Here is a 27,006-nt window from a genome sequence, read left to right as displayed (position 1 = left end):
ATGTGGATCTAACTGCCCAAACAATGAAGCAGTCATTGTAAGAACATTCTCTTGAACAGGCCCTGGTGGATTCTCCTTCAGACTGGGAAAAACAGGCCTGATCTACATTTAAAAGTTAAGTCTATATAGTTACATTGGTCAGGGGTATGAGAAAACAAACCCTGATCCACATAACTGTATGCCAAGCTAGCCTCCAGCATAGATTCAGCTATGTTGACGGACGAATGCTTCTGGTGACCTAGCTACCATCACTCAGGGAGGTGGCATTCCTACACCGATGGAAAAACCCCTTCCATTGGTGTAGGCTGTGTGTACTACAGGATTATGCCAGCATAGCTAGATAGCTATGCTGCTGTAGTACTTGTAATGTAGATGTGACTACAGTCTCTTATTTTGTTTCTGAATATGAGTGCCCTCACAAAGGTTTAATATGCTTTAATTAATGCACTTAATTCCCTTTAATTACACATCTTAAATTATTTCAATTTAACTTTGCATGTTAAATCCTCGGCCTTGTCTGCACACACAAATAGTTAAAGTGGTACAACCCCCCCACCCCTACCATCTCTTAGAGAGGTGAATTAACTACTTGGATAGAAAAGACCCTTTCGTTGATGGAGGAAGCTTCTACGCTACAGTGGCACAGTTGCACCAATGTAGCTATGCCTCTATAGTGGCTGTAGTGTAGACATGCCCTTAGACACCTTTATACCCATATTACTGTGTCCACACTTGGGATTGGACCAGATAACTATTTCAGTTAAAAAAAAAAAAAACCCAAACACACAGTTAGCCAAAAAATTCACATTGATACAAAAACTGTGTGTGGAGCAGGTCTCAGGCACCAGGAGGCTTCACATCTGAGGCCTGAAACAAAGGAGCAAACACAGGCAGGGGCGGTGAGTTATATACACTCATGTGCCTGGGCTCCAGCAATATTCAGGGCCCGGGGGCCTGGCTCCACCAATGTTTGGGGCCGGGTCTCTCCCCGGGCCCCACCTGCCGCCTTCCCGCACCTCCCCCGAATGTCCCCTGGCCCCCACTTGCGGCCCCCGCTCACCTCCCCTGGTCCCCGCATCAACTGCTGCTGCAGGGTCCTAATGCCCCCCATTCACTAATGGCAGGGCAGGCTGCCCTTACCCTGCCCTTTTACCCTAGCCCTGAGCCTCTCCAATCCCCCAAACCCCTCAGCCCCAGACAGAGCCCTCATCCCCCCGCACCCTAATCCTCTGTCCCAGCCTTGAGCCCCTCCCACACCCCAAACCCCTCATCCCTAGCCCCAGCCAGAGCCCTCATCCCCCCACACCCTAATCCTCTACCCCAGCCCTGAGCCCCCTCCCACACCCCAAACCTCTCATCCTCAGCCCCACAGCCCTCACCCCTGCACCTCCTCCTATCCCCAAACTCCTTCCCAGAGCCTGCACCCCCTCCCTCTGCACCCCCTCCAAGCCCAAACTCCCTCCCAGAGCGTGCACCCCTCACCCCCTCCTACACCCCCACCCCCAGCCCAGAGCCTCCATCCAAATGCCATCCCAGAGCCTGCACCCCTCACCCTTCCTGCACCTCCCATCCCCTGCCCCAGCCCAGAGCCTACACCCAACACCAAAACTCCATCCCAGAGTCTGCACCCCAGACCCCCTTCCGCACCCAAATTCCCTCCCAGAGCCTGCATCCTGCACCCTAATCCCCAGCCCAGGGCCTGCACCCCAGACCTCCTCCCCCCACCCAAACTCCCTCCCAGAGCCTTAGGCAGGTGGGGGACGGAGTTTGTGGGGGTGCGGGTTCTGGCCACCACCAAAATTTCTACAAACCTGCCACCTCTGAACACAGGTGCCAGACCTGCAGGGTGTTCAGTGATTGGTATAATCTGGGTGATGTACTCAGGTATGGTCTAAGAATGGAAGAACTGTGAGATTCCACCCAAAGGCAGGTAAGGCAAAAGGCTGATCACTGAGTTGAGTGCGCACTGCAAGTGAAGATGTTGTTCTAATGCAGATAGGCATACCCATGCCAGCTTTAATCTAGTTAGCCTGAATAGCAATACTAGTAAAGACATGGTAGTATGAGCAAGCTGCCTGCGTGCTACTGGAGGCCCTGGGCACACATTTGGGTTCTGTGTCTGCACTGCAGCCTGTGCAACCATATCTTTACTCTATTGTTACCCATACTAGCTTCAATTACACCTTCATTTGCTGTGTAGACATACCCTCAGAGAAAACAGGCAGACGAACAGGCAGCTAGCCTCGTAACTGTGACAGACACTGAGGTTAGTCACTGCAGTGGGAGTCCTTGGTTCTTTTCCTGAACACAGCTCCCTCCGTGCTGACTTTGTTTGCAAAAAGTTAATCATCATTACCCATCTCCAAGAAGAGGAGATACCAGAGGGAAGATGAGAAGTCAGTCAAACCAAGTCTCTTCCCTTCACTGTTAGATTTTACTCCTGGCAGAACTCTGTGCCAAAAAATTCAAATTCTGCACCAAAAAATGCAAAAATTCTGCATATTTTATTTGTCAAAATAATCCAATCAGTTTCACTTATTTTGGTAATTTATTAAAACTACCTTACAGAAAAAATAATCACAATAACTTCAGCATTTCCTAAACACATGAAAGTTAAGTTACAAATACTTGGTAACTAAGATTCTGCGTTTCAGTTAGAATCCTGGATTTTCATTTAAATTACATTACTTTTATTTTTGTGTACTGTAAAGTAGAATGTCGCTTTAAAGGGCTCAGACTTTCACACTAGAAAGTCCTACAGTTTTGCTAATAATTGTCCTGCATTTTTTTAAAATGGATAAGTAAAATAGATCCTGAGCTGTAATCTAACCCCATTGTGCCTCTCTGGCACAGGGAAAAAGTGAGAAAGCATGTAGACCTTCCTAGCTGAGGATTTTGTTACTGTCATTTACAATAAGGCTTCTTTACACCACTCAGGCAAGGTAAAGAAGTCTTAATTGACCAAGAATGGGAACAATTAACTAACAATTGAAACATTAGCAGCCTCTCTGTATAGTTGTTACATTTCTGCTCTGCCTCAGGGACAGAGCCCGCTTCACACAGCCCTACATCTCTAAGCTCAGGATGCAACAGTAAGTCTCTCTCATTCATTCGCAGGCAGGTGCCCAGCCCCACCCCCTTAACATCTCTCCTTGGACACGGACACACACACACACACACATGCCCAGCCTCTCTCCTCCCCCCTGCTGTGATCTGCTCTCTGCTGTTGGCTGCTCCAAGCAGACCAGGGATGAAAGTAAGTCGAGTGACTTACCTGTACGCTGGGGCCAGCTCTGGCCCCTGGAAGGGGCTGGGCCTAGGGTGGAAGGGGTGGGGCTGAGAGGGTCAGAGCCAGCCCCAGCCCCAGCCCACCCTGTAAGGTACGTGCTCCCTCCCCTCCCACCAGGGTAGCAGTAGCAGTCCGGGGCTCCAGCAGCTATTTAAAGGGCCCGGGGCTCCCCTGCTTCTACTGCCCCGGTCCTTTAAATAGCACCCGGAGCCCTGGAGTAGTGGCGGTGGGGCTCTGGCGGCTATTTAAAGGGCTGGGGTGGTAGAAGCAGAAGAGCCCCAGGCCCTTTAAATAGCCACCGGAGCCCTGCAGCCGCTACCCCAGGGCTCCAGCAGTAGGGCTCTGGAGGCAGTGTAAAGGGCCTGGGGCTCCAGCCACTGCTGGGAGCCCCAGGCCCTTTAAATTGCCCCCTAGGGAAGCCGGGCTGCCCCAGTACGGTGCATTGACTCTTGCCGGTACACCGTACTGGGGCGTACCAGCTTACTTTTACCTCTGAAGCAGACACACCCGGGCTGCTGTGGGAGGGGCGTGTGTTCCCCACAGATTTCTTTTACTCCCCCATTTTTCTGCGGGGGAGCCAAGGAATCTGAAGAAGCCATCAGGAAGAGGACTCTGAAGCCTCATTAGTGTCACTCACCCTCTTCGAACTAAGAGGAAGAGGCACTGGGCCCTTCGAGCCAGTCGCTCTCAGCCAAGCACGGAGGAGCTCCTCTGGTACTGCCGACTGGTGCTTGGCCCCAGGGCTAGTGGTCTCCCCCATGGCGGTTCTGGAACCCATGGGGGTTTCCGTGGGCACCTGGGACTCTCGTCCAGCGCTCTGTGTCAGGCGCATCAGACAGGTGATCAGTGACTGTCTCCTGTCCTCCCCTGGCATCAGACGCAGGGTCGGAGCGCAGTGCTCAGGAGCCTTCTACCGGGGTGGAGACTAAGGAAGAGGTGGAAGTGGCACCCACTCTTCCCCCCGGCCCCTGCCTCATCATCATCATTGTTTGATGAGGCAGTGGCAGAACCATCCCAGTCAGTGCTTCAGGATGATGCTAAGGCACATCAGGAGCTGCTAAAGAGGGTGGCAGCAAGCCTGGTCTTACAGGTGGAGGAGTTAGCTGAACCCTCCGATGGCCTGTTTGACATCCTGGCCATGGTAGCCCCATCCAAGGTATCCCTGCTATGGGATCAGAATATTTGTACATTCACCCTGCACCAAACTCCCTCATGGTATCTGTGGTCAATGAGAGAGATAGACAGGGGCAACCCAGCCTGACTCCCAGAAATAAAGACGGCAAGAGGCTTGACTTGTTGGGAGGAAGGTTTATTCAAGTGCCAGCCTCCAGCTCAGAGTGGATAAACACCAGGCCCTCCTTGGCAGATATGATTTTAATGTTTGGCAGTCTATTGCCAAATTCATGGACGCACTGCCCGAGGACTCCAGGACAGAGTTCCTGGCTATCTTCAAGGAGGAAAAAATAGTGGCGAGAGCCTCCCTCTAGCATTCGTGGGTTTGTTGGGTGGTGAGGAGGTTTTCTTTAGCCACAGCTGCTCTAGCGTTCATGGGTTTGTTGGGTGGGGAGGAGGTTTTCTTTAGCCACAGCCACAGCTGTGGCTAAAGAAAACCTCCTCCCCACCCAACAAACCCACGAACGCTAGAGGGAGGCTCTCGCCACCATTTTTTCCTCCTCGAAGATAGCCAGGAACTCTGTCCTGGAGTCTCAAGTCTCCCCCTGAGTCTCAGCATGTACTGTAGGACATTCTGAGTTCTTGGAGTTCGTCCTTCCCACATCTCCCAGACTAGGTCAAGGATTCCCCGAGGCCGTCTCCCATATAGGAGCTTGAATGAGGATTGTGGGACTTCCCAAATGGCAAACAAGAGGTGGAGGGCATCTGGGATAAACCTTTTCAGCATCTGCTTCAGGGTTCTGTTAACGCATTCAACCAGGCTGTCATAAATATAAAGGGAAGGGTAAACCTCTTTAAAATCCCTCCTGGCCAGAGGAAAACTCCTCTCACCTGTAAAGGGTTAAGAAGCTAAAGGTAACCTCACTGGCACCTGACCAAAATGACCAATGAGGAGACAAGATACTTTCAAAAGCTGGGAGGAGGGAGAGAAACAAAGGGTCTCTGTCTGTCTATATGCTGCTTTTGTCGGGGGTAGAACAGGAATGGAGTCTCAGAACTTTTAGTAAGTAATCTAGCTAGGTATGCGTTAGATTATGATTTCTTTAAATGGCTGAGAAAAGAATTGTGCTGAATAGAATAACTATTTCTGTCTGTGTATCTTTTTTGTAACTTAAGGTTTTGCCTAGAGGGATTCTCTCTGTTTTGAATCTAGTTACCCTGTAAGGTATCTACCATCCTGATTTTACAGAGGGGATTTCTTTACTTCTATTTACTCCTATTTCTATTAAAAGTCTTCTTGTAAGAAAACTGAATGCTTTTTCATTGTTCTCAGATCCAAGGGTTTGGGTCCGTGGTCACCTATGCAAATTGGTGAGGCTTTTTATCCAACATTTCCCAGGAAAGGGGGGGTGCAAGTGTTGGGAGGATTGTTCATTGTTCTTAAGATCCAAGGGTCTGAGTCTGTAGTCACCTAGGTAAATTGGTGAGGCTTTTTACCAAACCTTGTCCAGGAAGTGGGGTGCAAGGTTTTGGGAAGTATTTGGGGGGGAAAGACGTTTCCAAACAGCTCTTCCCCAGTAACCAGTATTTGTTTGGTGGTGGTAGTGGCCAATCCAAGGACAAAGGGTGGAATATTTTGTACCTTGGGGAAGTTTTGACCTAAGCTGGTAAAGATAAGCTTAGGAGGTTTTCATGCAGGTCCCCACATAGAATCATAGAATATCAGGGTTGGAAGGGACCTCAGGAGGTCATCTAGTCCAACCCCCTGCTCAAAAGCAGGACCCATCCCCAATTAAATCATCCCAGCCAGGGCTTTGTCAAGCCTGACCTTAAAAACTTCTAAGGAAGGAGATTCCACCACCTCCCTAGGCAACGCATTCCAGTGTTTCACCACCCTCCTAGTGAAAAAGTTTTTCCTAATATCCAACCTAAACCTCCCCCACTGCAACTTGAGACCATTACTCCTTGTCCTTCCACCACTGAGAATAGTCTAGAACCATCCTCTCTGGAACTACCTCTCAGGTAGTTGAAAGCAGCTATCAAATCCCCCCTCATTCTTCTCTTCCGCAGACTAAACAATCCCAGTTCCCTCAGCCTCTCCTCATAAGTCATGTGTTCCAGACCCCTAATCATTTTTGTTGCCCTTCGCTGGACTCTCTCCAATTTATCCACATCCTTCTTGTAGTGTGGGGCCCAAAACTGGACACAGTACTCCAGATGAGGCCTCACCAATGTCGAATAGAGGGGGATGATCACATCCCTCGATCTGCTTGCTATGCCCCTACTTATACAGGCCAGAATGCCATTGGCCTTCTTGGAAACAAGGGCACACTGCTGACTCATATCCAGCTTCTCGTCCACTGTCACCCCTAGGTCCTTTTCCGCAGAACTGCTGCCTAGCCATTCGGTCCCTAGTCTGTAACTGTGCATTGGGTTCTTCCGTCCTAAGTCCTAACTCCCTGTCATCAGTGTCCCCTTTGAATGAACTGGGATAGACCTTGTCGGCCCCCTGGAAAAGAGTGCCACTGGATACAAACACCTATTGGTGATAGTTGATTATGCGACTCATTATCTGGAGGCAATCCCACTCCGTAACACCAATGCTGTCATAAACATACAGATAAGGGTAGCATAAAATCTCTCCTGGGCAGCTGTACTGAATCTTTACCTGTAAGGGGTTAAGAAGCTCAAATAATCTGGTTGGCAACTGACCAAAAGGACCAATAAGGAAAGAAGATACTTTCAGATCTGGGCAGACGTAGGGGAGGTTTTGTTTGTGCTCTCTTTGTTTGTTCCCTCTCTGGACGGAGAGAGAGACCAGGCAGATACAACATCTCCTGAAAACATACCTGAAATAATCCATCTAAGGTTACAAACATTGTAAGTAAGGCAAGGAAATGCGTTAGATTATTTTTTGTTTTAGCTTGTGAATTTTCCCTATGCTAAGAGGTAGTTTTATTCCTGTTTTTGTAACTGTGAAGCTGAGTCCAGAGGGGAGTCCTCTATGTTTTAAATCTTTTTATTACCTTGTAAAGTTACCTTCCATCCTGATTTTGCAGGTGTGATTCTTTTACTTTTTTCTTTATAATAAAGTTCTTCTTTTAAGAACCTGATTGATTTTAGTGTCCTAAAGATAAAGGGTCTGGTCTATATTTACATTAAAGGCAATTAGTTGGTATATTATTCTCAAGCCTCCCCAGAAAAGGGGGTGAAGGGACTTGGGGGGATATTTTGGGGGAATAGGGATTCCAAGTGATATGTCCCTGAATTTTTGTTTAAATCACTTGGTGGTGGCAGCAATACCATCCAAGGACAAGGAAAGGAATTTGTTCCTTGGGGAAGTTATTAACATAAACTGGTAGAATATACGCTTAGGGGGTCTTTCATCTGTACCCCAGAGTTTAGAGTGGGGAGGGAACCCTGACAAATGCAAAGACTATTGCCACGGAACTTTTGAAAGTCTTTGCTCAAGTAGGAGTTCCCAAGGAAATTCTGACTGACCAAGGCACCAATTTCACATTCCGCTTGATGAAACAGGTCTGTGAGCTTTTGAGACTAAAGAGCCTCTGTACCTCCATTTATCACCCGGAAACAGATGGCCTGTGTCAAGGTTCCTCCCCCACTCTGAACGCTAGGGTACAGATGTGACACTGTACGCTAACATGAAGGGGAAAGGAGTCCAGGAGAGCTGGCTGTATTTCAAGGAATCCCTGTTGAGGTTACAGGGACAAACCATCCCGATGTGTCGAAAGAATAGTAAATATGGCAGGCGACCAGCTTGGCTTAACGGTGAAATCCTAGCGGATCTTAAGCATAAAAAAGAAGCTTACAAGAAGTGGAAGGTTGGACATATGACCAGGGAAGAGTATAAAAATATTGCTCGGGCATGTAGGAATGAAATTAGGAGGGCCAAATCGCACCTGGAGCTGCAGCTAGTGAGAGATGTTAAGAGTAACAAGAAGGGTTTCTTCAGGTATGTTGGCAACAAGAAGAAAGTTAAGGAAAGTGTGGGCCCCTTAATGAATGAGGGAGGCAACCTAGTGACAGAGGATGTGGAAAAAGCTAATGTACTTAATGCTTTTTTTTGCCTCTGTCTTCACTAACAAGGTCAGCTCCCAGACTGCTGTGCTGGGCATCACAACATGGGGAATAGATGGCCAGCCCTCTGTGGAGAAAGAGGTGGTTAGGGACTATTGAGAAAAGCTGGATGTGCACAAGTCCATGGGGCCGGACGAGTTGCATCCAAGAGTGCTAAAGGAACTGGCGGCTGTGATTGCAGAGCCATTGGCCATTATCTTTGAAAACTCGTGGCGAATGGGGGAAGTCCCGGATGACTGGAAAAAGGCTAATGTAGTGCCAATCTTTAAAAAAGGGAAGAAGGAGGATCCTGGGAACTACAGGCCGGTCAGCCTCACCTCAGTCCCTAGAAAAATCATGGAGCAGGTCCTCAAAGAATCAATCCTGAAGCACTTACATGAGAGGAAAGTGATCAGGAACAGTCAGCATGGATTCATCAAGGGAAGGTCATGCCTGACTAATCTAATCGCCTTCTATGATGAGATTACTGGTTCTGTGGATGAAGGGAAAGCAGTGGATGCATTGTATCTTGACTTTAGCAAAGCTTTTGACACGGTCTCCCAACAGTATTCTTGTCAGCAAGTTAAAGAAGTATGGGCTGGATGAATGCACTATAAGGTGGGTAGAAAGTTGGCTAGATTGTCGGGCTCAACGGGTAGTGATCAATGGCTCCATGTCTAGTTGGCAGCCGGTGTCAAGTGGAGTGCCCCAGGGGTCGGTCCTGGGGCCGGTTTTGTTCAATATCTTCATAAATGATCTGAAGGATGGTGTGGATTGCACTCTCAGCAAATTTGCGGATGATACTAAACTGGGAGGAGTGCTAGATACGCTGGAGGGCAGGGATAGGATACAGAGGGACCTAGACAAATTGGAGGATTGGGCCAAAAGAAATCTGATGAGGTTCAATGATGAGGGAGGGGGATGAGGAGGGCTTTCATCCACCTTTTGGCCTGACTTGATGGTATTCCGGGCAGGAGTCACAGAAGTTTAACTTCTTGATGTACGCCAGGCCAGGAGAAGTGGTCTAAGTCCGTGCCAGAGTTTTCTCCTGTCCAAGGTGGCCTGCGGAGGGGATGGCATGGGCCAATCGCATGACTTCTTGCCAATGTGGCTGAGGGACAAGGAGTTGTGAACGGATTTCCTCTGTCCAGTGGTCCTTTTTCCAGCAGATATAATCGTTCCTTTTGGAGTTCAAAGTGGAGGTACTGCGCATCCCGGTGGGGATCTACGACCTCACCATTAATCACTGGGAGTTATTCATAAACATGGGTCAAAGTCTCACCCTCCCTCTGGTCCTTCACAAAATCCGTCTCTCGGGTCAGTAACTCCCTTTCCAGGAGTGGAGTTGGTAACGTCTCCTGATTGGGTGGATCTTCCGGCAGCACTTCCTCTTGGTGGGAAACCCCCTCCCTGGGGTCCTGCTCCTCATCTACTCCCGCCAGGGTCACGGACTGGGGTTCTCTGCCTGCCCTGGTTCCTTCAGATGCTTCATCCGGGCTCCTGGGAACAGGTCTACATCCCCTCAATGGGTCTGAAAAGTGTTCCCAGTACCAGCCCAAGATAACAGGGTAGGCTAGGGTTGGGGCTAGCCCTATTACAAGGGGCCTCATGTTGTCCCCTATGATGACCTCTACCCGGGCAATGGGATAGGGTTTAATATCCCTGTTAATGCACTGCAGGAAGATGGTCTCTCTGCGGGCTTCAGGGTTGGGGACCAGGTTGTCCCGGACCAGGGTTTGCCCACACCCAAAGTCTACTAAACCTATTACCTCAGTTCTATTTATTTGTACAGGAACTGTTAATTTTGCTGGGGTGCGCTTCCAGGCACGGCTTTCTACCATCCATACTTGCCCATAGCTGCACTCCATATAGGGGCATTCCTGATAATGGTGGGCCGGATGCCCACAGGAGAAACAGGCTCCCATGGTTAGCCCCGAGACTGCTGGTTGGGACCCAGGCCTCGGGAAATGTCTTCCCCCAGGTGCTTGGCCCCCTCGTTCTTCCTGGCTTCTGGGCAGAGCAATTGCTTGAGGACCCCAGATTTTATGTTCGGGCTGGGGTTGGAGTCTCAGCTGCCAGATAGTGTTCCATCAATCTCACTGCATTGGTAAGTGACTCTTTTTGATGTCTGCGTACCCAGTCCCTACCCCCTTTCGGGAGGATTTGGGCAAACTGCTCCACCAGGATGAGTTCAGCCACCTCTACTCTGGTCCGCCCTTCGGGCTTTAGCCATCTCCAACATAGGTCTCGCAGTTTCTGGTTGACAATCCGGGGTCAGGCCCCTGGAGGGTCCCTTTCCCCCCAGAACCTCTGGCAGAAGGTCTCCTCAGTAATGTCGAGGTAGTCCAAGATGGCCGCTCTGACCTGAGGTCAGTCTTGGGCACTCTCTGAATCCAGTCCCCGGTATGTGGCCTGCACTGGTCCCGTTAGGTAAGGTGCCAGCAGGATGGCCCACTGGTCAGGGGATCATTGGGCAGCCATAGCCACCTGCTCAAATGTTGTCAGAAAAGCCTTGGGGTCATCCTCAGGGCCCATCTTTGTGAGATTCACAGGTACTAGCGGGGCTCATGGGCTTGGGCCCAGGCCCCCTGATGGGGAAGCTCCGGGGGACCCCTGGGACTGCATCAATGCCAGAACTTGTTGAACTAACCTTTGCTGTTGTTCCTGTTGTTGGGCCCCTAAGTCCCAAATCAGTTGCTGCTGCTGAGCGGCCATTTGCTGCAGGAGTTGCTGCTGCTGTGCCACCTGCTGCTGCTGGTTCTCGGTCGTCCATTTCAACAATCATTCCAACTCCATCATTGCTGGCTGACGAGGCCCTGTTGTTCTAAACCAGGCTATTTGGCCACCTAGGTCAGTCAATCTCCCCTTCTCTCAGGGGTGGGATTGAATGCCAGCGTTCTCCACCAGTTATAATGGTCTCCTCTCAGGGTCTGGTTGGGAATTGTGGCCTAGTGGTCACGGCCACAACTCTGGACTGCCAAGGGGGTTGTGGGGAGGGGAGTGTAATGATGCTGTCTTTGGTGGGACATAACTGAGAGTATCAATTCAGGTCAAATTGCTTAGAGCAGGTTAGTTACAGCCCAAAGACGGAGTTCGTTTACTATTAAGGCACACCAAACCAGCCAAACAGAGAGGACTTTGGTTTTACCCCACTGGCTAACCATAAGTCACACAAGCAATTCCCTTAAACACTCCAGTTTCCCAGTATCACCACCAGCAGCCACTTCTTATGGTATATGAAAACCAATACCCCAGTAAGAGAAAAAAAGGATCTCCCAATCCCAAAGGACCAAGCCCCAGACCCAGGTCAATCTACAAATCAGATCTTACCTACATATCACGCTATTACCAGTCCTTTAGAATCTAAAATCTAAAGGTTTATTCATAAAAAGAAAGAAATATAGATGAGAGCGAAAATTGGTTAAATGGAATCAATTACATACAGTAATGGCAAAGTTCTTGGTTAGGCTTGTAGCAGTGATGGAATAAACTGCAGGTTCAAATCAAGTCTCTAGAGTACATCCACAACTTGGATGGTCATTCAGTCCTTTGTTCAGAGCTTCAGTGTAGCAAAGTCCCTCCAGAGGTAAGAAGCAGGATTGAAGACAAAATGGAGGGGTTTCCAGGGCCTTTTATATTCTTTCTCTTGTGGGTGGAAACCCCTTTATTCTCCTGTGCAAAATCACAGCAACAAGATGGAGTTTGTAGCCACCTGGGCAAGTCACATGTCCATGCATGACTCAGTTTGCTCACTTGCTACCTTGAAAAGCCCAGAAAGACTTCTCATTTGTGGATTGGAGTCTCCCAAGGTCCATTGTCAGTTAAGTGTTTCTTGATTGGGCACTTAATCTGCAAATTCCTTTCTCAAGAAACTAACCAAATGCTTCACTAATGCTACTTAGAATCAAACACATTGAGATACAATTACATAGCCCTTCCTAGCCCATGTCCCTATCCAGGACATTTGCAGGTCTGCGACATGGTCTTTGGGGCACAAGTTTAACATGCATTACGCCATCACCCAACAGGCCAGAGACAACGCTGGGTTCGGCAGGGCTGTGTTGTAGTCTACATGTCCATGAATTCCTACCTGCCTCTAGTGGTACTGCTTGGGAGTCAACTAGAATAGAATGGACATGAGCAAGCACTTGAAGAAGAAAAGACAGTTACCTTTTTTCATAACTGGTGTTCTTTGAGATGTGTTGCTCATGTCCATTCCATGACCCTCCCTATTTCCCCACTGTCGGAGTTTACGGCAAGAAGGAACTGAGGGTGTGGGGAAGCCGGCGGTGCCCCTTATACAGCGACATATGCACGCCACTTCAGAGGGTGCCAGAGCCGGTCCGCTACAGATACCACTCAGGAAAAAGCTTCCAGCACCGGTACGTGTGTCAAGCACACACACCTAGAATGGAATGGACATGAGCAACACATCTCGAAGAACACCAGTTACGAAAAGAGGTAACTGTCTTTTTCCTCTTACTGCCTTTGATGGCTGTTGGAACTCCCTCCTTTGCCGTGGCAAAACTCTTATAGTGGTTCTTATACAGTTTAGTTAGTTCGAATAGTTTTTAGTGAGTTTTAGTGTGATACAATTAAGACATCTCTCTGTGACGGAGAGGTGCCCCCTGCCTTGGTCTCTGGGGTTTAAGCCTTGTTCTTCCTGTGACAAACCTGTGCCCACCGGCGACCCTCACTTGAGCTGTCTCAAGTGTTTGGAAGAGGCTTACAGGAAGGATCGCTGCCAGATCTGTCAGGAGTTTTAACTGTGCACCCAAAAAGACCGGACAGCGAGACTAAAGAAACTCCTCATGGAGGTAGCACTGAGACCCGCCTTGGAGCCAAGATCTGACTTGGTGCCAAGTACATCGTCATTGGTCTGCAGTGCGCCTCCCAATGGTAGAGGCTCTAAGCACTGTTCCTCTTCACCAGTGCCCAAGAAGAAACATCATAGGCACCATGAAAAGAGCTGCTGTCTGGCACCAGGAGGAGATAGGTGAAGAGAGCAGGATAGAGCAAGACCCATGCTAGGCCACTCTCCCTCTCATGGCAAACAGTACCACTGACAGCTATGCTGGTACTGCAGACCCCACAAAGGGAAGCGCAACCTCCTATCTGGCAACGTACCAACCATTTTGCAGTACCGTCTACCCCAGAAGCATACGCATCAGCTGGAGACTGGCTCTGCTGATACTGGGATAACCTAGTGGACAAGACACTGCCAACGCTGGTTGGTGGAACAGAGGCCTCCACCAGCTCCAGGCCAGTGCCAATACCACTCTCCAGGGTCCTCTGATTGCTTCACCCAGAACATAGCCACGGCACCATTCCCTGGTGCTGGGAGGGTCAGTGCTGCCTTGGTCACTCGATCTTCGTCCTCCTCCTCGGGGTCAGACTCGGTGTCCTGCTTTTTGCACCACTGAGACAGGCAAGATTGCATATGCCACTTCCTGCAACCTTCGTTGACCTTGGGAGTTCCAGGCGCGATGATGCCCCAGAACACTTGGCCCATGCAGTGGCCCTTCTGCAGCTCATGGGGGTTTCCCCCAGGTCAAGACACCAGCTCATGGTGTTCCTACTCAGTGACCTCAGAAAGTAGGACGCCACCAATACTGCACTGAGAAACCCTGGATCTGAACACTGGTGCCAGTGTGGGGGCTGGCCACACTCTGGAGCCCGACACCGAACAGGGTGCGCAACCTGGTGTGCAACCAGGTACCGAAGCCGGTATCAGTCAGCGGGAGCAGGTTCCCTGAGGAGAGGATGCATTGGAAGCTATGACAACTTTGCACACCTCTTCCTCCTCTTTGCCAGATGAGGAGCTGATGACAAAGGGGCACACCAGGATTTATTAAAGTGGGTGGTATGCAACCTGGGCTTGCAGGCTGAAGTCATCAAGTAGCCAACCCATGGCTTCTTGAACATCTTGACGGCAACAACTCCTGCAAAGGTTGCTCTCCTCCCGCATGAGGCAATTATGGAGCCTGTTAAGGCTTTTTCACAGAACCCAGCCTCCCTCCCGCCCACAGCCAAAAGAATGGAGTGGAAGTACTTTGTACATGCTAAAGGCTGTGAATTTTTATTTTCACACCCTCCCCCTGGGTCACTCATGGTGGTGGCTACCAATGAGAAGGACCGCCAATGCCAGGTGGAGTCAATACCAAAAGCAAAAGAACTTAAAAAGCTGGGCCTGCTTGAGAGGAAAGCCTACTCAGCAGGCAGGCTTCAACATTGCTTTGCGAACGAGCAAGCATTGTTGGGTTGCTATGATTTTAACATGTGGGAAGCAATGAACAGATTTAAAGATAGGCCTCCCCAGAATAGCCAGCAGGCGTTCTTGACCCTCATGTAGGAGGTGGCCAGAGCCTCTCTGCAGGCAGCCCTGGATGGTGCAGATTCTGTGGCCAGATCAATGGCTACAGCCATCACCATACGCAGAAGCTACTGGTTGCAGGCATCAGGGTTCCTGCAGGAAGTTCAACAGGCATTATGGGACCTGCCATTTGAGGGACCTGTGATGGGTTGGGTCACAGTAACTCCCTCAAGACAGTCACTAGATGTCCTGGGATACCACTGAGAGCAAATCCCCCTGCCAGAGAAGGCTTCCCTCCACTCCCGACTTGCTGAGCTGGACAGAACAAGGGTCACGCCCCCCTGCAGTTCACAGAATTTAGATTCACTTAGCCCAGGGGCTGCTCAGTTAACAGGGACTTTCCCAGCACCCAGTATTCAGTCATTCTGGGAGCCTAAACACCAAATGAATCCGTTTTACTCTGTATAAAGCTTTTACAGGGTAAACTCATAAATTGTCCACCCTCTATAACACTGATAGAGAGACATGCACAGCTGTTTGTTCCCACAGGTATTAATTACTTACTCTGGGTTAATCAATAAGCAAAAGTGATTTTATTAAGTATAAAAAGTTGGATTTAAGTGGTTTCAAGTAATAACAGACAGAACAAAGTAAGTTACAAAGCAAAATCAAACAAAACATGCAAGTCTAAGCTTAATACATAAGGAAACTGAATACAGGTAAATCTCACCTTTAGAGATGTCCCAATAAGCTTCTTTCAAAGACTAGACTCCTTCCTAGTCTGGGCCCAATCCTTTTCAGACCAACGTTGTTGCTTATGACCTGGGTCCAGCAATCACTCACACCCCATAGTTACAGACCTTTGTTCCAGTTTCTTTCAGGCATCTCTTTGGGGTGGAGAGGCTATCTGTTGAGCCAGCTGAAGAGAAAATGGAGGGGCTTCCGGGGCCTTTTATATTCTCTCTCTGGTGGGTGGAAACCCCTTTGTTCTTCTGTGCAAAATCACAGCAACAAGATGGAGTTTGTAGCCACCTAGGCAAGTCACATGTCCATGAATGATTCAGCTTTTTGCAGGCCAATGCCATTTTTTACATGTTAGTTTGAACATTCCCAGGAAAGCTCAGATGTGGATTGGCGTCTCCCAAACTCCATTGTCAATTAAGTGTTTCTTAATTGGGCACTTACTCAGAAAAGACCTTGTCATAAATATAAAGGAAAGGGTAATCACCTTTCTGTATACAGTGCTATAAAATCCCTCCTGGCCAGAGGCAAAGTCCTTTTACCTGTAAAGGGTTAAGAAGCTCGGGTAACCTGGCTGGCACCTGACCCAAAATGACCAATCAGGGGGACAAGATACGTTCAAATCTGGAGGGAGGGGGAAAGGCTTTTGTCTGTCTGAGTGATACCTTTGCCGGGAACAGATCAAGGATGCAAGCCCTCCAACTCCTGTAAAGTTAGTAAGTAATCTGGCTAGAAAATGGGTTAGGTTTTCTTTGTTTTGGCTTGTGAAATTTGCTGTGCTGGAGGAAATGTGTATTCCTGTTTCTGTGTCTTTTTGTAACTTAAGGTTTTGCCTAGAGGGATTCTCTATGTTTTGAATCTGACTGCCTGTAAGATTATCTTCCATTCTGATCTTACAGAGTTGTTCTCTTATCTTTTTTTGTTCTTCTAATAAAGTTCTGTTTTTTAAGAATCTGATTGGGTTTTTTGGGTGTTAAAAATCCAAGGCTGGTCTGTGCTCATCTTGTTTATTCTCAAGCCTCCCCAGGAAAGGGGGTGTAGGACTTGGGGGGATATTTGGGGGAAATAGGAACTCCAAGTGGACCTCTCTCTTTTCTTTGTCTAAATCACTTGGTGGTGACAGCATACTGTTCAAAGACAAGGCAAAGTTTGTGCCTTGGGAATGTTTTTAACCTAAGCTGGTAAAAATAAGCTTAGGGGGGTCTTTCATGCGGGTCCCCACATCTGTACCCTAGAGTTCAGAGTGGGGAAGGAACCCTGACAGACCTTTTTCAAGAAGCTGACCAAATACTTCACTGATGCTAGTTAGAATCAAACACATTGGATACAAGTACATAGCCAATATTCATAACTTCAAATACAAAAATGATACACATATACAGGCAGCATAATTATAACCAGCAAATTACAGCCTTTCCATAGACACCTTACTTGACCTCCCTTGTACAAGATTTGGTGCAACTATAGGACCTTGGTTGCAACAATGATCTATACGGTCACAGTTCATGTCAATAACATCACAGGACCCTTGATCTTATCAGAGCAAACAGATGCCAGGCTATATGGCCTAAAAGACTCGAAGGTGACATTAAAGTCCCTGGGGCTGCATACTCTGGCACAGCCCAAAAGATTGTATAGGTCAAAACAATATCAGCATTATTATCCCCAGCCACCCTGGCATGACCAGAGGAGAAGAAGAAACAATGGGGTTTGGATGTAGTAGGTCACCTCCACCCTCCTCCTCCATGGGGCCTTCCCAGTTGGCTCTGAAGCACTTGTTTTGATGAGATGCTCAAGGGTGACCTATCAATCCCTTTAATCAACGATCCAGTCACCCTATCTTTTCCATCCACATTTCCCATTTCTTCAAAGCCTGGGAACAGGTTACTTCAGACCACTGGGTCTTAAACACAGTGGAATTCGGATATTCCCTCCAGTTTATTTCTACCCCACCTTTTCACCCTTCTCCTGAGCTTCAGTTAGAGCAAGAAGTTCAATCCCTTCTCCAGATGGGAGCTGTGGAAGATGCTCTACTATCGCTAAGAGGGAAAGGGTTCTGTTCCCGCTATTTCCTGATCCCCAAAGCCAAGTAAGCTCTCAGACCAATCCTCGACTTGGTTGGCTCAACTCCTATCTCAAAAAGTTTAAGTTCCTCTTGATATCCTTGGCTTCCATCGTCCTGTCACTGGATCAAGGGGATTGGTACGCTGCCCTCGACTTGAAGAATGCATACTTTCATATACTTATTTTTTTCCAAGGCCACAGAAGGTTTCTGAGGTTTGTGGTGAACCAAGGGCATCACCAGTTTGCAGCCCTGCCATTCGATCTGTCAGCCACCCGGTAAGTCTTCACCAAGTGTATGACAGTGGTAGCAGCGTTTCTGAGGAGAAGAGGAGTCCACATGTTCCGGTACCTTGATGACTACCTCATCAAGGGCTGGTCTCAAGTGCAGGTGAAGTCCGACATCGTCCTCATATAATGAACCTTCCGGGCATTAGGTCTTCTAATAAATGTGCGGAAGTCGACCCTGACGTGTGTTCAAAGAATAGAATTCATCGGAGCTATTCTCAATTCGATGTTGGCAAAGGCCAATCTTCCAGAGGACCTCTTTCAGGCTATTTCGATGATAATAAGCTCCCTACAGTGACAACCAATCACAACTGTCAGACTTTGCTTGAGCCTACTTGGCTGTTTGGCTTGGTGCACTTACCTAGTTCGATATGCGAGGCTGAAACTCAGACCTCTCCAAGCCTGGCTGGCCACAGTGTACTCCCCTTCCAGACATCACCTTAACAGGGCTCTCATGGCACCTTCTCAAATCCTCAACTCCTTGACATGGTGGTTGGACTGCTGGACGGTCTGCATGGGGGTTCCCTTCGCAAGACCCCAAACCATCTGCACATCTGGTCTCTGAGGCCTCTGCTTGGGGCTGGGGAGCCCACTTGGGACATCTCAGGACTTGAGGTCTGTGGTCCAGGCAGGAGCTTTCGCTCCATATCAATGTCGGGAAACTCAAGGCAGTCCAACTGGCTTGCCAGGCGTTCTTGCCCCACATCATGAACAGGACAGTTTCAGTTCTCACGGACAATACATCTGCCATGTATTACTTCAACAGGCAGGGCAGGGCCCATTCTTCTTCCCTATGTCGTCTATGGGAGTTCTGCGTCGCTCACTTGGTCGAGCTCAAAGCATCCTATCTACAAGGGGTATAGAACCAACTTACAGATCACCTAAGCAGGTCCTTCTCCGCTCACCAGGAGTGCTCCCTCCGCCTAGATATAGCAATGGTGAGGTTTCTTCCATAGGTGAGGTTTTCCCCATATAGATCTGTTTGCCACCTGCACCAATAGGAAGTGTGTCAGCACTTCTGTACCTGAGGGGTCACAGCCCTGGCTTCATCATGGATGCCTTCCTACTAATGTGGTAATCTCATCTGTTCTGTGCCTTTCCACCCACCACACTGATTTACAACATGCTGACAAAGATCAAGCAGGACCAAGCTCTAGTCATTCTAATAGCTCCAGTGTGGCCCAGGCAGCACTGGTACACCACTCTTGTTCAGCTTTGCTTGGAAGCTCTGGTTGGGCGCCCGCTGCACCCAAACCTTATTTCTCAGGACCATGGGCGATTGCTCCACCCAAACGTCAGCTCGCTGCATCTGAAAACATGCAATCTTTGTGGCTAAATCTTGACAAGCAGGCTCGTTCGTTAGAAGGTCCGTAAAATTATTCTGGGCAGCAGAAAACCCTCCATGCGTGCGACTTATTCGGTGAAATGGAAGCATTTCTCCCTTTGGTCTTCCTGACGCAGAGTTCCACCAATGCAGTTTTTGTTGCAGCTCATTCTGGGCTACCTCCTGTTTCTGAAAGAGCAGGGTCTGGCCTTTTCTTTAATCAAGGTCCACCTGGCAACCTTTTCAGCATTCCATCCAAAGGTCGACAATAAGTCTGTTTTCTCCCATGCGATGGTAATTCTTTACCTAGAGATTTATTTTCGTTACCTAGGCCTAGAGAGGATGTTCCTTCAGGTGAGAGAACCAATCTGCCATGGAACCTGAACCTTGTCCTCTTGAAGCTGACAGAGCCAACCTTTGAGCCACTAGCAACATGTTCATTGCTGCACCTTTCTTGGAAGGTAGCTTTTCTGGTGGCGTTCACTTCGTCCACGAGGGTGTCAGAGATCCGAGCCCTCACGGCAGAACCTCCATATACAATCTTCCGCACCTGAGATATCTTCTGAGAGTGGTGTCCCAATTCCACTGTAAGCAGCAAATTTTTCTGCCAGTCTTTTACCCTAAGCTGCATGCAAGTAGGGAAGAACAACGCCTGCATTCCTCGGACATTAGGCTCTGGCGTTTTATATTCAGAGGACCAAACTGTTCCGTAATTCACCGCAGCGCTTCCTAGCAATAGCTGAAAGAATGAAAGGTCTCCCCATCTTCGCTCAAAGAATTTCTTCTTGGATTACATCATTTATTTGAGTGTGTTGTGACCTTGCAGCTGTTCCCCCTCCTCTGAACCTAATTGCTCATTCCACGAGGTCCCAAGCCCCTTCTAGGGCCTTTCTACTTCAAGTCCCGATTCAAGATATCTGTAGAGCAGCAACCTGGTCCTCGGTACACACATTCGCAGAACACTATGCCAACACTTAACAGGCCAGAGATGATGCACACCTCGGCTGAGCAGCACTACAGTCGGCTCGTCCTTGAACTCTGAGCCCACTTCTGATACAATTGCTTGTGAATCACCTAAATTGGAATGGACATGTGCAAGTACTCCAAGAAGAAAAACAGTTACTAACCTTTCTGTAACTGTTCTTTGAGATGTATTGCACATGTCTATTCCAAGACCTGCCCACTGGCTCTGCTTTCAGAGTGGTTGGTAAGAATAAACTGAAGGGTGCAGGCTTGGCAAGGCCCCTTATACTGGCACTATGAGTGTGTGGCACCAAAAGGTGCCAGAGCTGACCCGGCAGATACCATTAGGAGAAAAAATTTCTGGCAGCTGTGCTCTGGATACACACCTAAATTGGAATGGGCATGTGCAACACATCTCAAAGAACAATAGTTACAGAAAGGTTAGTAACTATTTTTGTTTGTTTTTTTTAAACCTCCACTTAGTATCTCTGGCTCCAAGTCACATTAGAGACCTGTGTTTCGCTGACAACCTTAGCAGCAGCTTCAGCATTAGATCCGCTGCACACAGTTTACTGACCCCCACTGTCAGTTATGGGTAACTTTTCTAGGGTAGACCAGGCCTCTATGTTAGACAAGTTAGACAAGTTCTATGAAAAATTACAGCTCCATTGGGCGGCCAGCACATCCCTCAGCCCGTGCCACTTCCCGCAGCCCCCACTGGCCTGGAGTGGCGAACCGCTGCCAGTGGGAGCCGCGATCGGCCGAACCTGCGGACGTGGCAGGTAAACAAACCGGTCCGGCGCGCCAGGGGCTTTCCCTCCCGGCTACGAGAACCACTGTTCTAGAGGGTGAACAATTTATGAGTTTACCCTGTATAAGTTTTATACAGGGTAAAACGGATTTATTTAGCGTTTGGACCCCATTGGGAGTTGGGCATCCGAGTGTTAAAGACAGGAACACTTCTGTATCTGCTTTCAGTTAAGCCTACAGCTGTTAGGGGACGAGGTTCAGACCTGGGTCTGGGTTTGTAGCAGGCTAGTGGGTCTGGCTCAAACCAGGCAGTGCACTGAAGTCCTAATCTGATAGGGCAGGAAAGCAGGAGCCGAAGTAGTCTTGGCACATCAGTTGGCAGTTCCCAAGGGGGTTTATGTGATCTGACCCGTCACAATTTTGTGGCTTGTTCTACATTTATTTTAGTAGCTCTCCAGCTAAAAGGCCAAAGTAAGTATGAATTCCATAGCATATCTTTGTTATGGACTTCCAGTTGGTGACAGATTGCAGTGCTGCATGCTGAAGTATAGGATCCTTGGTGCCTGCATTATGTACTTGTTCAACCTCATGCTGGTTGGGCTGGTGGAGAGGTTAGTTGTGCCAGATAAGTGATGTGCTCGTGCTTTATGGAGAAAGGAGGAGAAATGGGATGGCAACTTGCTGAATGAGCCTTTTCCTTGCCTGATTCACAGAGTAGTTTTGGCACTGGCTTAGAGGAAATCACCCACTCACCACCCTGCCTGGAAGATGAGCACTGGAGGAGGGTGTAGGAATTCAAGAGGAATAAATAATGGTCCCTGGAATTAAGTGGAAGGGGATCAACTGTTTCCCGCGCTGCATTAAGTGAGCCTGAGTTTAGATGAAAGTGTGGTTTAGTCACCATTGAAAAGGATCCTTTAAAGTCCTTAGTTATGTTACCAGTTGAGAGACATTACACACAATCTTTCACTTTTCTGCTTTTTCCCATTCATTAGTATGTTTGGCTAGTAACCCAGTACTCCTAAAGAAAAAACACCAGGAGTGAATATTATACATCTTTCCCAGGGGATTCGATAAATGTCAATTCTTCGTGTTGTGAAATAAAATACATAAGAGGACATGTGATATGAAGGTGTTGGGCAAGCTATAAATACTTTAGTAATGTGTCAAACCTGGAACTCTTTGCATTGCTATTACGAGGTTGAACCTAATACAATGAATGTTTGTGTTTATTATGATAATTTATTGTATCTTGACTGCACTCTTAGGAAATTTTAAATATTTATATTATATATGTGATGATCGTTTTGGGGCTAACCCATGGTATGTTTCATCCCTTATTTATGTTAATGAATTGAATAAGCAGCCCGGGACATGTTCCACCTGTCTTTACACGTTTGTCCTCCGTTTTATTTTGCAGGAGTGTTACTGAGCATCCAGCACTGCAAGATCGCATCCCTGTTAGCCACTTCTGGGACCATAGTGAACCAAGACTTTTTGTATGTGAAGCAGTCCTTGAACCATACCTGCAGTTTCCAGACAAGCAGCAGCAGCAGACAGAGAGCTCAGAAAGCACGGTATGTTTTTTCTCTTCCTCTGTTCTGATTTTTTTAATCCCAGTAATAAACTATTGGTTCTGGCCTTCACTAAATTATCTGTGTAGATACTGTGATCCGGTGCACAGAAGGTAGCAGCCAAACAAACTTTTAAGAGTCTAGTACTTGTGACTTCTATTGGTCATAATACATTTTCTTGTTAGCAGTGGGTTTCATGCTGAAAATATTAGAATTTGTGGTAAGAAAATAAGAAAATCTCATGAGCAGGAGGCCAGTTCAAAATGTTTTTCCTGTTTAACTTGAGCACTCATATTGTGGTTTTTGTAAGCTCAAATCAATAATCATAGAATATCAGCGTTGGGAGGGACCTCAGGAGATCATTTAATCCAACCCCCTGTTCAAAGCAGGACCAATTCCCAATTTTTGGCCCAGATCCCTAAATGGCCCCCTCAAGGATTGAACTCACAACCCTGGGTTTAGCAGGCTAATGCTCAAACCAGTGAGCTATCCCTCTCTGAACCTGGGGTGTTTTAGTTTTGTTTATTCCCACAGAAACTCAGAGATATTGATTTTCATCATGAGATCATTGGGGCTTTTCTGGAGGGTTTGCAGAAGGCTCTACTGCTGCTCTTCATTGCTCATCTCTGGCGGCTTTTTCCCCATAAGTATATATGGCTGAGTAAAAATATGAAAAACACTGAAAGTTAGAAAGTAAGAGAGGAAGGGAAATAACTCTACGAAGGAACTCAAATCTCAGTGTCGCAGGTAGAGGTGGGTCTGAACAAATATCTGAAATTTGGGGATAGTCAAAATCCAAGCTTGGATCTGGATTAGAATTGTGCAAGTGAGGTCTGTTTATCAGTGGATCAAATCCAGAATCCCAGATGTGAAACACCATTCCATTTTGAAATATGGATCCAAATTTTGTGTCTTGGGCCCATCTCTAGTAACAAGATATGTTTAGTTAGAATGATAAAGACCCTTCAATTAAAGTTGAACTGCAAATTACCAAAAGAAAAAAAAAAGTCTTTCCTCTATACTGCCTTTTTGAGACAGCCTTTATACCTCTTTATTGCACTTCTCAGAAATGACTCTTTTCTGTTCGTTTTTTACATTTTTTTAAAGTGGTGAATTAACACTGAATGTTGCCCAGATTTAATTTTACCAGAGAGCCTGTCAAATAAATCAAAGGCTCTTCCTTTCTAATGTGCTTACAGCACTCCTGACCTCACTACCCTGACAATGCTTCCTCCTCATCAGCTGTCTGGTGGGGTCACCTACAGTTGTTCCTTGGATCTAAACTGTATTGGTCCATGTTGTCCCTTCCAGACCAGGGTCCAGATCCATGCATAATCCTGCCATAATCTTCTCCAGATTAGACATGTCAAGACCTTGCATTTCTCTTTGCTGCATAATCTTGGCAAAATCTTTGGAGAATCTGAGTAGTGGGGAAATGATAGGTGAAGTTTAGGTTGCAGTCTTGAGTGGCATCACATTCTGGTCCTCCGGAGACCTTGTCAAGGTTCTCCAGCACAGAGAAGGAAATTAAGACTTGATATTTCTAATATGAAGAAGAAGCAAAACAAAATGTTTAGCTTTTAAATAATTTTGAGTCTTTAAACATAAAGAAGCAGAAAAGAGTCAAATAATTTTCAGTCTGAGATCCTCTATTCAGCAAAGCACTTAAACTTGCACTTAATATTAAACATGTGAGTGGTTCCACTGACTTCAGTTGGGACTAGGTGCTTCAAGTTAAGTGTGTGCTTAAGTGCTTTGCTGAATTATCAAATAACTCTGATGTTGGTGTGGTAACCCAAAACAGTCTGTGAGCTCCTGCTACTGCTGAGCAGCAATAGTAAACTAACAAATATATTGTTCTTCAAACCTACAGGGAGGGTTACTGACTTCCAGGGATATTGTTATGCAGACAGAAGGTTAAATAGTAGGCATCTATGTTGTTTTGGATGCTGAATGACAACTAAAGCCTTAGGCCTTGTCTACGCTGAAAAACTTGTCTACACTTGAAAAAACACCTTGTGACAAGGTCAGGCCATATGGCTACAGGAGAGTGATAGAAGGCAGATATATTAGCCCCAGGTGAAGCAGGTCCCTTTTCCCTGGGTAAGGTAACAGGGGCAGTTCCAGAACAATCAGGAACTTGCTGGAACCAATTAAGGCAGACAGGCTAATTAGGATACCTAGAGCCAATTAAGAAGCTGCTAGAATCAATTAAGACAGACAGGCTAATCAGGGCACCTGGTTTAAAAAGGACCTCACTTCAGTCAGTGAGGGGTGCGCAGGAGCTGAGAGTGAGGGTGTGCTGCTGGAGGACTGAGGAGTACAAATGCTATCTGGCATCAGGAAGAAGGTCCTGTGGTGAGGATACAGAAGGTGTTGGGAGGAGGCCTTGGGGAAGTAGCCCAGGGAGTTGTAGCTGTCACACAGGTGTTACACAAAATACTATAGACAGCTGTGATCCACAGGGCCCTGGGCTGGAACCTGGAGTAGAGGGTGGGCCTGAGTTCCCCCCCATCCCTCTCAACTCCTCATTGGATACAGGAAGAGTTGACCTGGACTGTGGGTCCTGCAGGGGTAAAAGTAAGTTAAAGGACTTACCGGTAATCTGGAGTCCTGAGCAGGGGGTGTGGCCTCAACCGGAAGGGGCAGGGCTTTAAATCCCCTGGGCCCTTTAATCTTGATTTAAAGGTCCCGGGGCTCCAGCTGCGGTATTGGCTGCTAGGAGCCCCTGGTCCCTTAAATCACCCCTGAGCTACCAGCTGCAGAGGCAGTTGGGAGCCCCGGGGCTTGGGGGCAATTTAAAGGCCCTGGGCACCAGCTGCCGCTACTGCAGTGGAGCCTGGGGCCCTTTAAATCACTGAGGAGCCCTGGGGACTCCTGACTGCCACTGCTACCCTGGGGCTCTGGCAGAGCTTTAAAGGGCCTGGAGCTCCGCTGTGGTAGTGGCTGCCAGAGCCCCGAGCCCTTTAAATCCCCACCTGAGCCCTGGGGTAGTGGCAGCCATGGCTCCACCTGGCTCCAGCCAGGCTCCATTTAAAGGGCACCAGGGCTCCAGCTGCTCCTACCGCCCTGGCCCTTTAAATCCCCTCCGGAGCCCCACCGCTGCTACCCTAGGGCTCCGGCAGCAGGGCTCAGGCAGGGATTTAAAGGGCTCTGGGCTCTGGCAACCACTCCCACCCCAGACAGAGCCCCGTCAGAGCCCTTTAAATCCCCGCCAGAGCCCTGCTGCCGGAGCCCTGGGGTAGTGGTGGCGGGGCTCAGGCGGAGATTTAAAGGGGCGGTAGTGACGGCTGGAGCTCCAGGGCCCTCTAAATCCCCTCCGGAGCCCTGCCGCCGCTATCCCAGGGCTTTAAATTGCTGTCAGGGAGAGCTGGTCCCGGTATGGCCGGCTTACTTTCACCTCTGGGGTCCTGTCACCCGAAATTGTTTAGTCCGAAATTGGGTAACAGGTCCTACCAAAGGGGAAGGTCCCTGGCCTGTTCCCCGACCCACTAGGTGGACCAGCAGAGACTACGGGGTTTGTTTTCCTTCCTTTTCCCCATGCTGGCCAGTGATAAGGTTAGCTGAGTGAACGGCAGGTTTGAGCCACTTGCAAAAGTGGCCAAACTGAGGGCTGCCATGAATCTCTGAGGTGAGCAAATCCACCAATAAGCGCAGGGCCCACCAAGGAAGAGGAGGAACTTTTTCACAACCCCCCTGAGCAATGCAAGTTTCAACGTTTTTAAGTGGCAGTGTAAATAGTGCTGGTTGCTATTCCCCTCATGGAGGTGGTTTTATTACAGCGCTGGGAGAGCTCTCTCCCAGCGTAGGAGCCGTGACTGCACAGCCATGTTAAAGTGGCAGCGCTTTAATGTCAGCTGTGTAGATATACGCTGTATATACCGTCTGTAGTGAAATACTTTGTTTGAGATCTTAAAATGGATCTAGGAATAATGCTGGATTAAAAATAATTTAAAAGCAGTTGTGAGTGTTTCTTTGAGTCTGTGTTGGGTCTTTAAAACAGAGACTTCCGGAGCAGGAGTGTGCTACCGGGGCTTCCCTCTTCAAGGATGGGGAGGCTGGTTCCTGAAAGGCAGAGGTGACTGGCCCTATGCAAACATATTTTAAAGTGTAGAATGACTTGTTGGCCACTTACTGTAGGGAGGAAGCCTGTAGCTCTGCCCTCACCAGCAGGTGTTTGTGTGGTGTTTTTGTTCAAGTGAAGACTCTGCCAAGTGAAAATGGAAAATAAAAACAAAACTAAAATAGGATATTGTACCATTAAAACAAAACAATACTTTATTTCCCCTTCCAGCCGGATGTTTTGATTATATCATTCTTCAGTACTGAAGAGCATGGTCTTTTGCTTCAGGACAGCTTCCCATTGCCTTCAACCTACCAGGCTCTTCTGGGCATCGAGGTTCCACATTATTACTTTGCAAAAAAGGTGAGAGATCACAAAGAGGACATCCTTGGCTACTTCTGCCCCAACCACATGCTAACACCTTTCTTTGCACTTGAGGCCAGATGCAGC

The 27,006-nt window shown here is 48.1% G+C and overlaps 1 protein-coding gene across 5 annotated transcripts in view; it reads left to right on the top strand.

Moving 5' to 3' along the window:
* IFT140 (intraflagellar transport 140) overlaps nt 1-27,006 on the top strand; it is a 258,874-nt gene that overhangs the window by 141,444 nt on the left and 90,424 nt on the right. For 4 of the 5 annotated variants that reach the window (XM_084642124.1, XM_084642121.1, XM_084642122.1 and 1 more), the window contains 2 exons: nt 22,340-22,496; nt 26,788-26,919. In XM_084642124.1, the coding sequence (XP_084498250.1) occupies nt 22,340-22,496; nt 26,788-26,919 (289 nt within the window). The remainder of the gene's footprint in view (nt 1-22,339; nt 22,497-26,787; nt 26,920-27,006) is intronic. The other variant, XM_084642123.1, reaches the window with a different exon arrangement.

This window comes from Lepidochelys olivacea (assembly GCF_965140295.1).
Source record: "Lepidochelys olivacea isolate rLepOli2 genome assembly, chromosome: 10".
Lineage (NCBI taxonomy): Eukaryota > Metazoa > Chordata > Testudines > Cheloniidae > Lepidochelys > Lepidochelys olivacea.
This window is presented reverse-complemented; position numbering and strand designations above follow the sequence as displayed.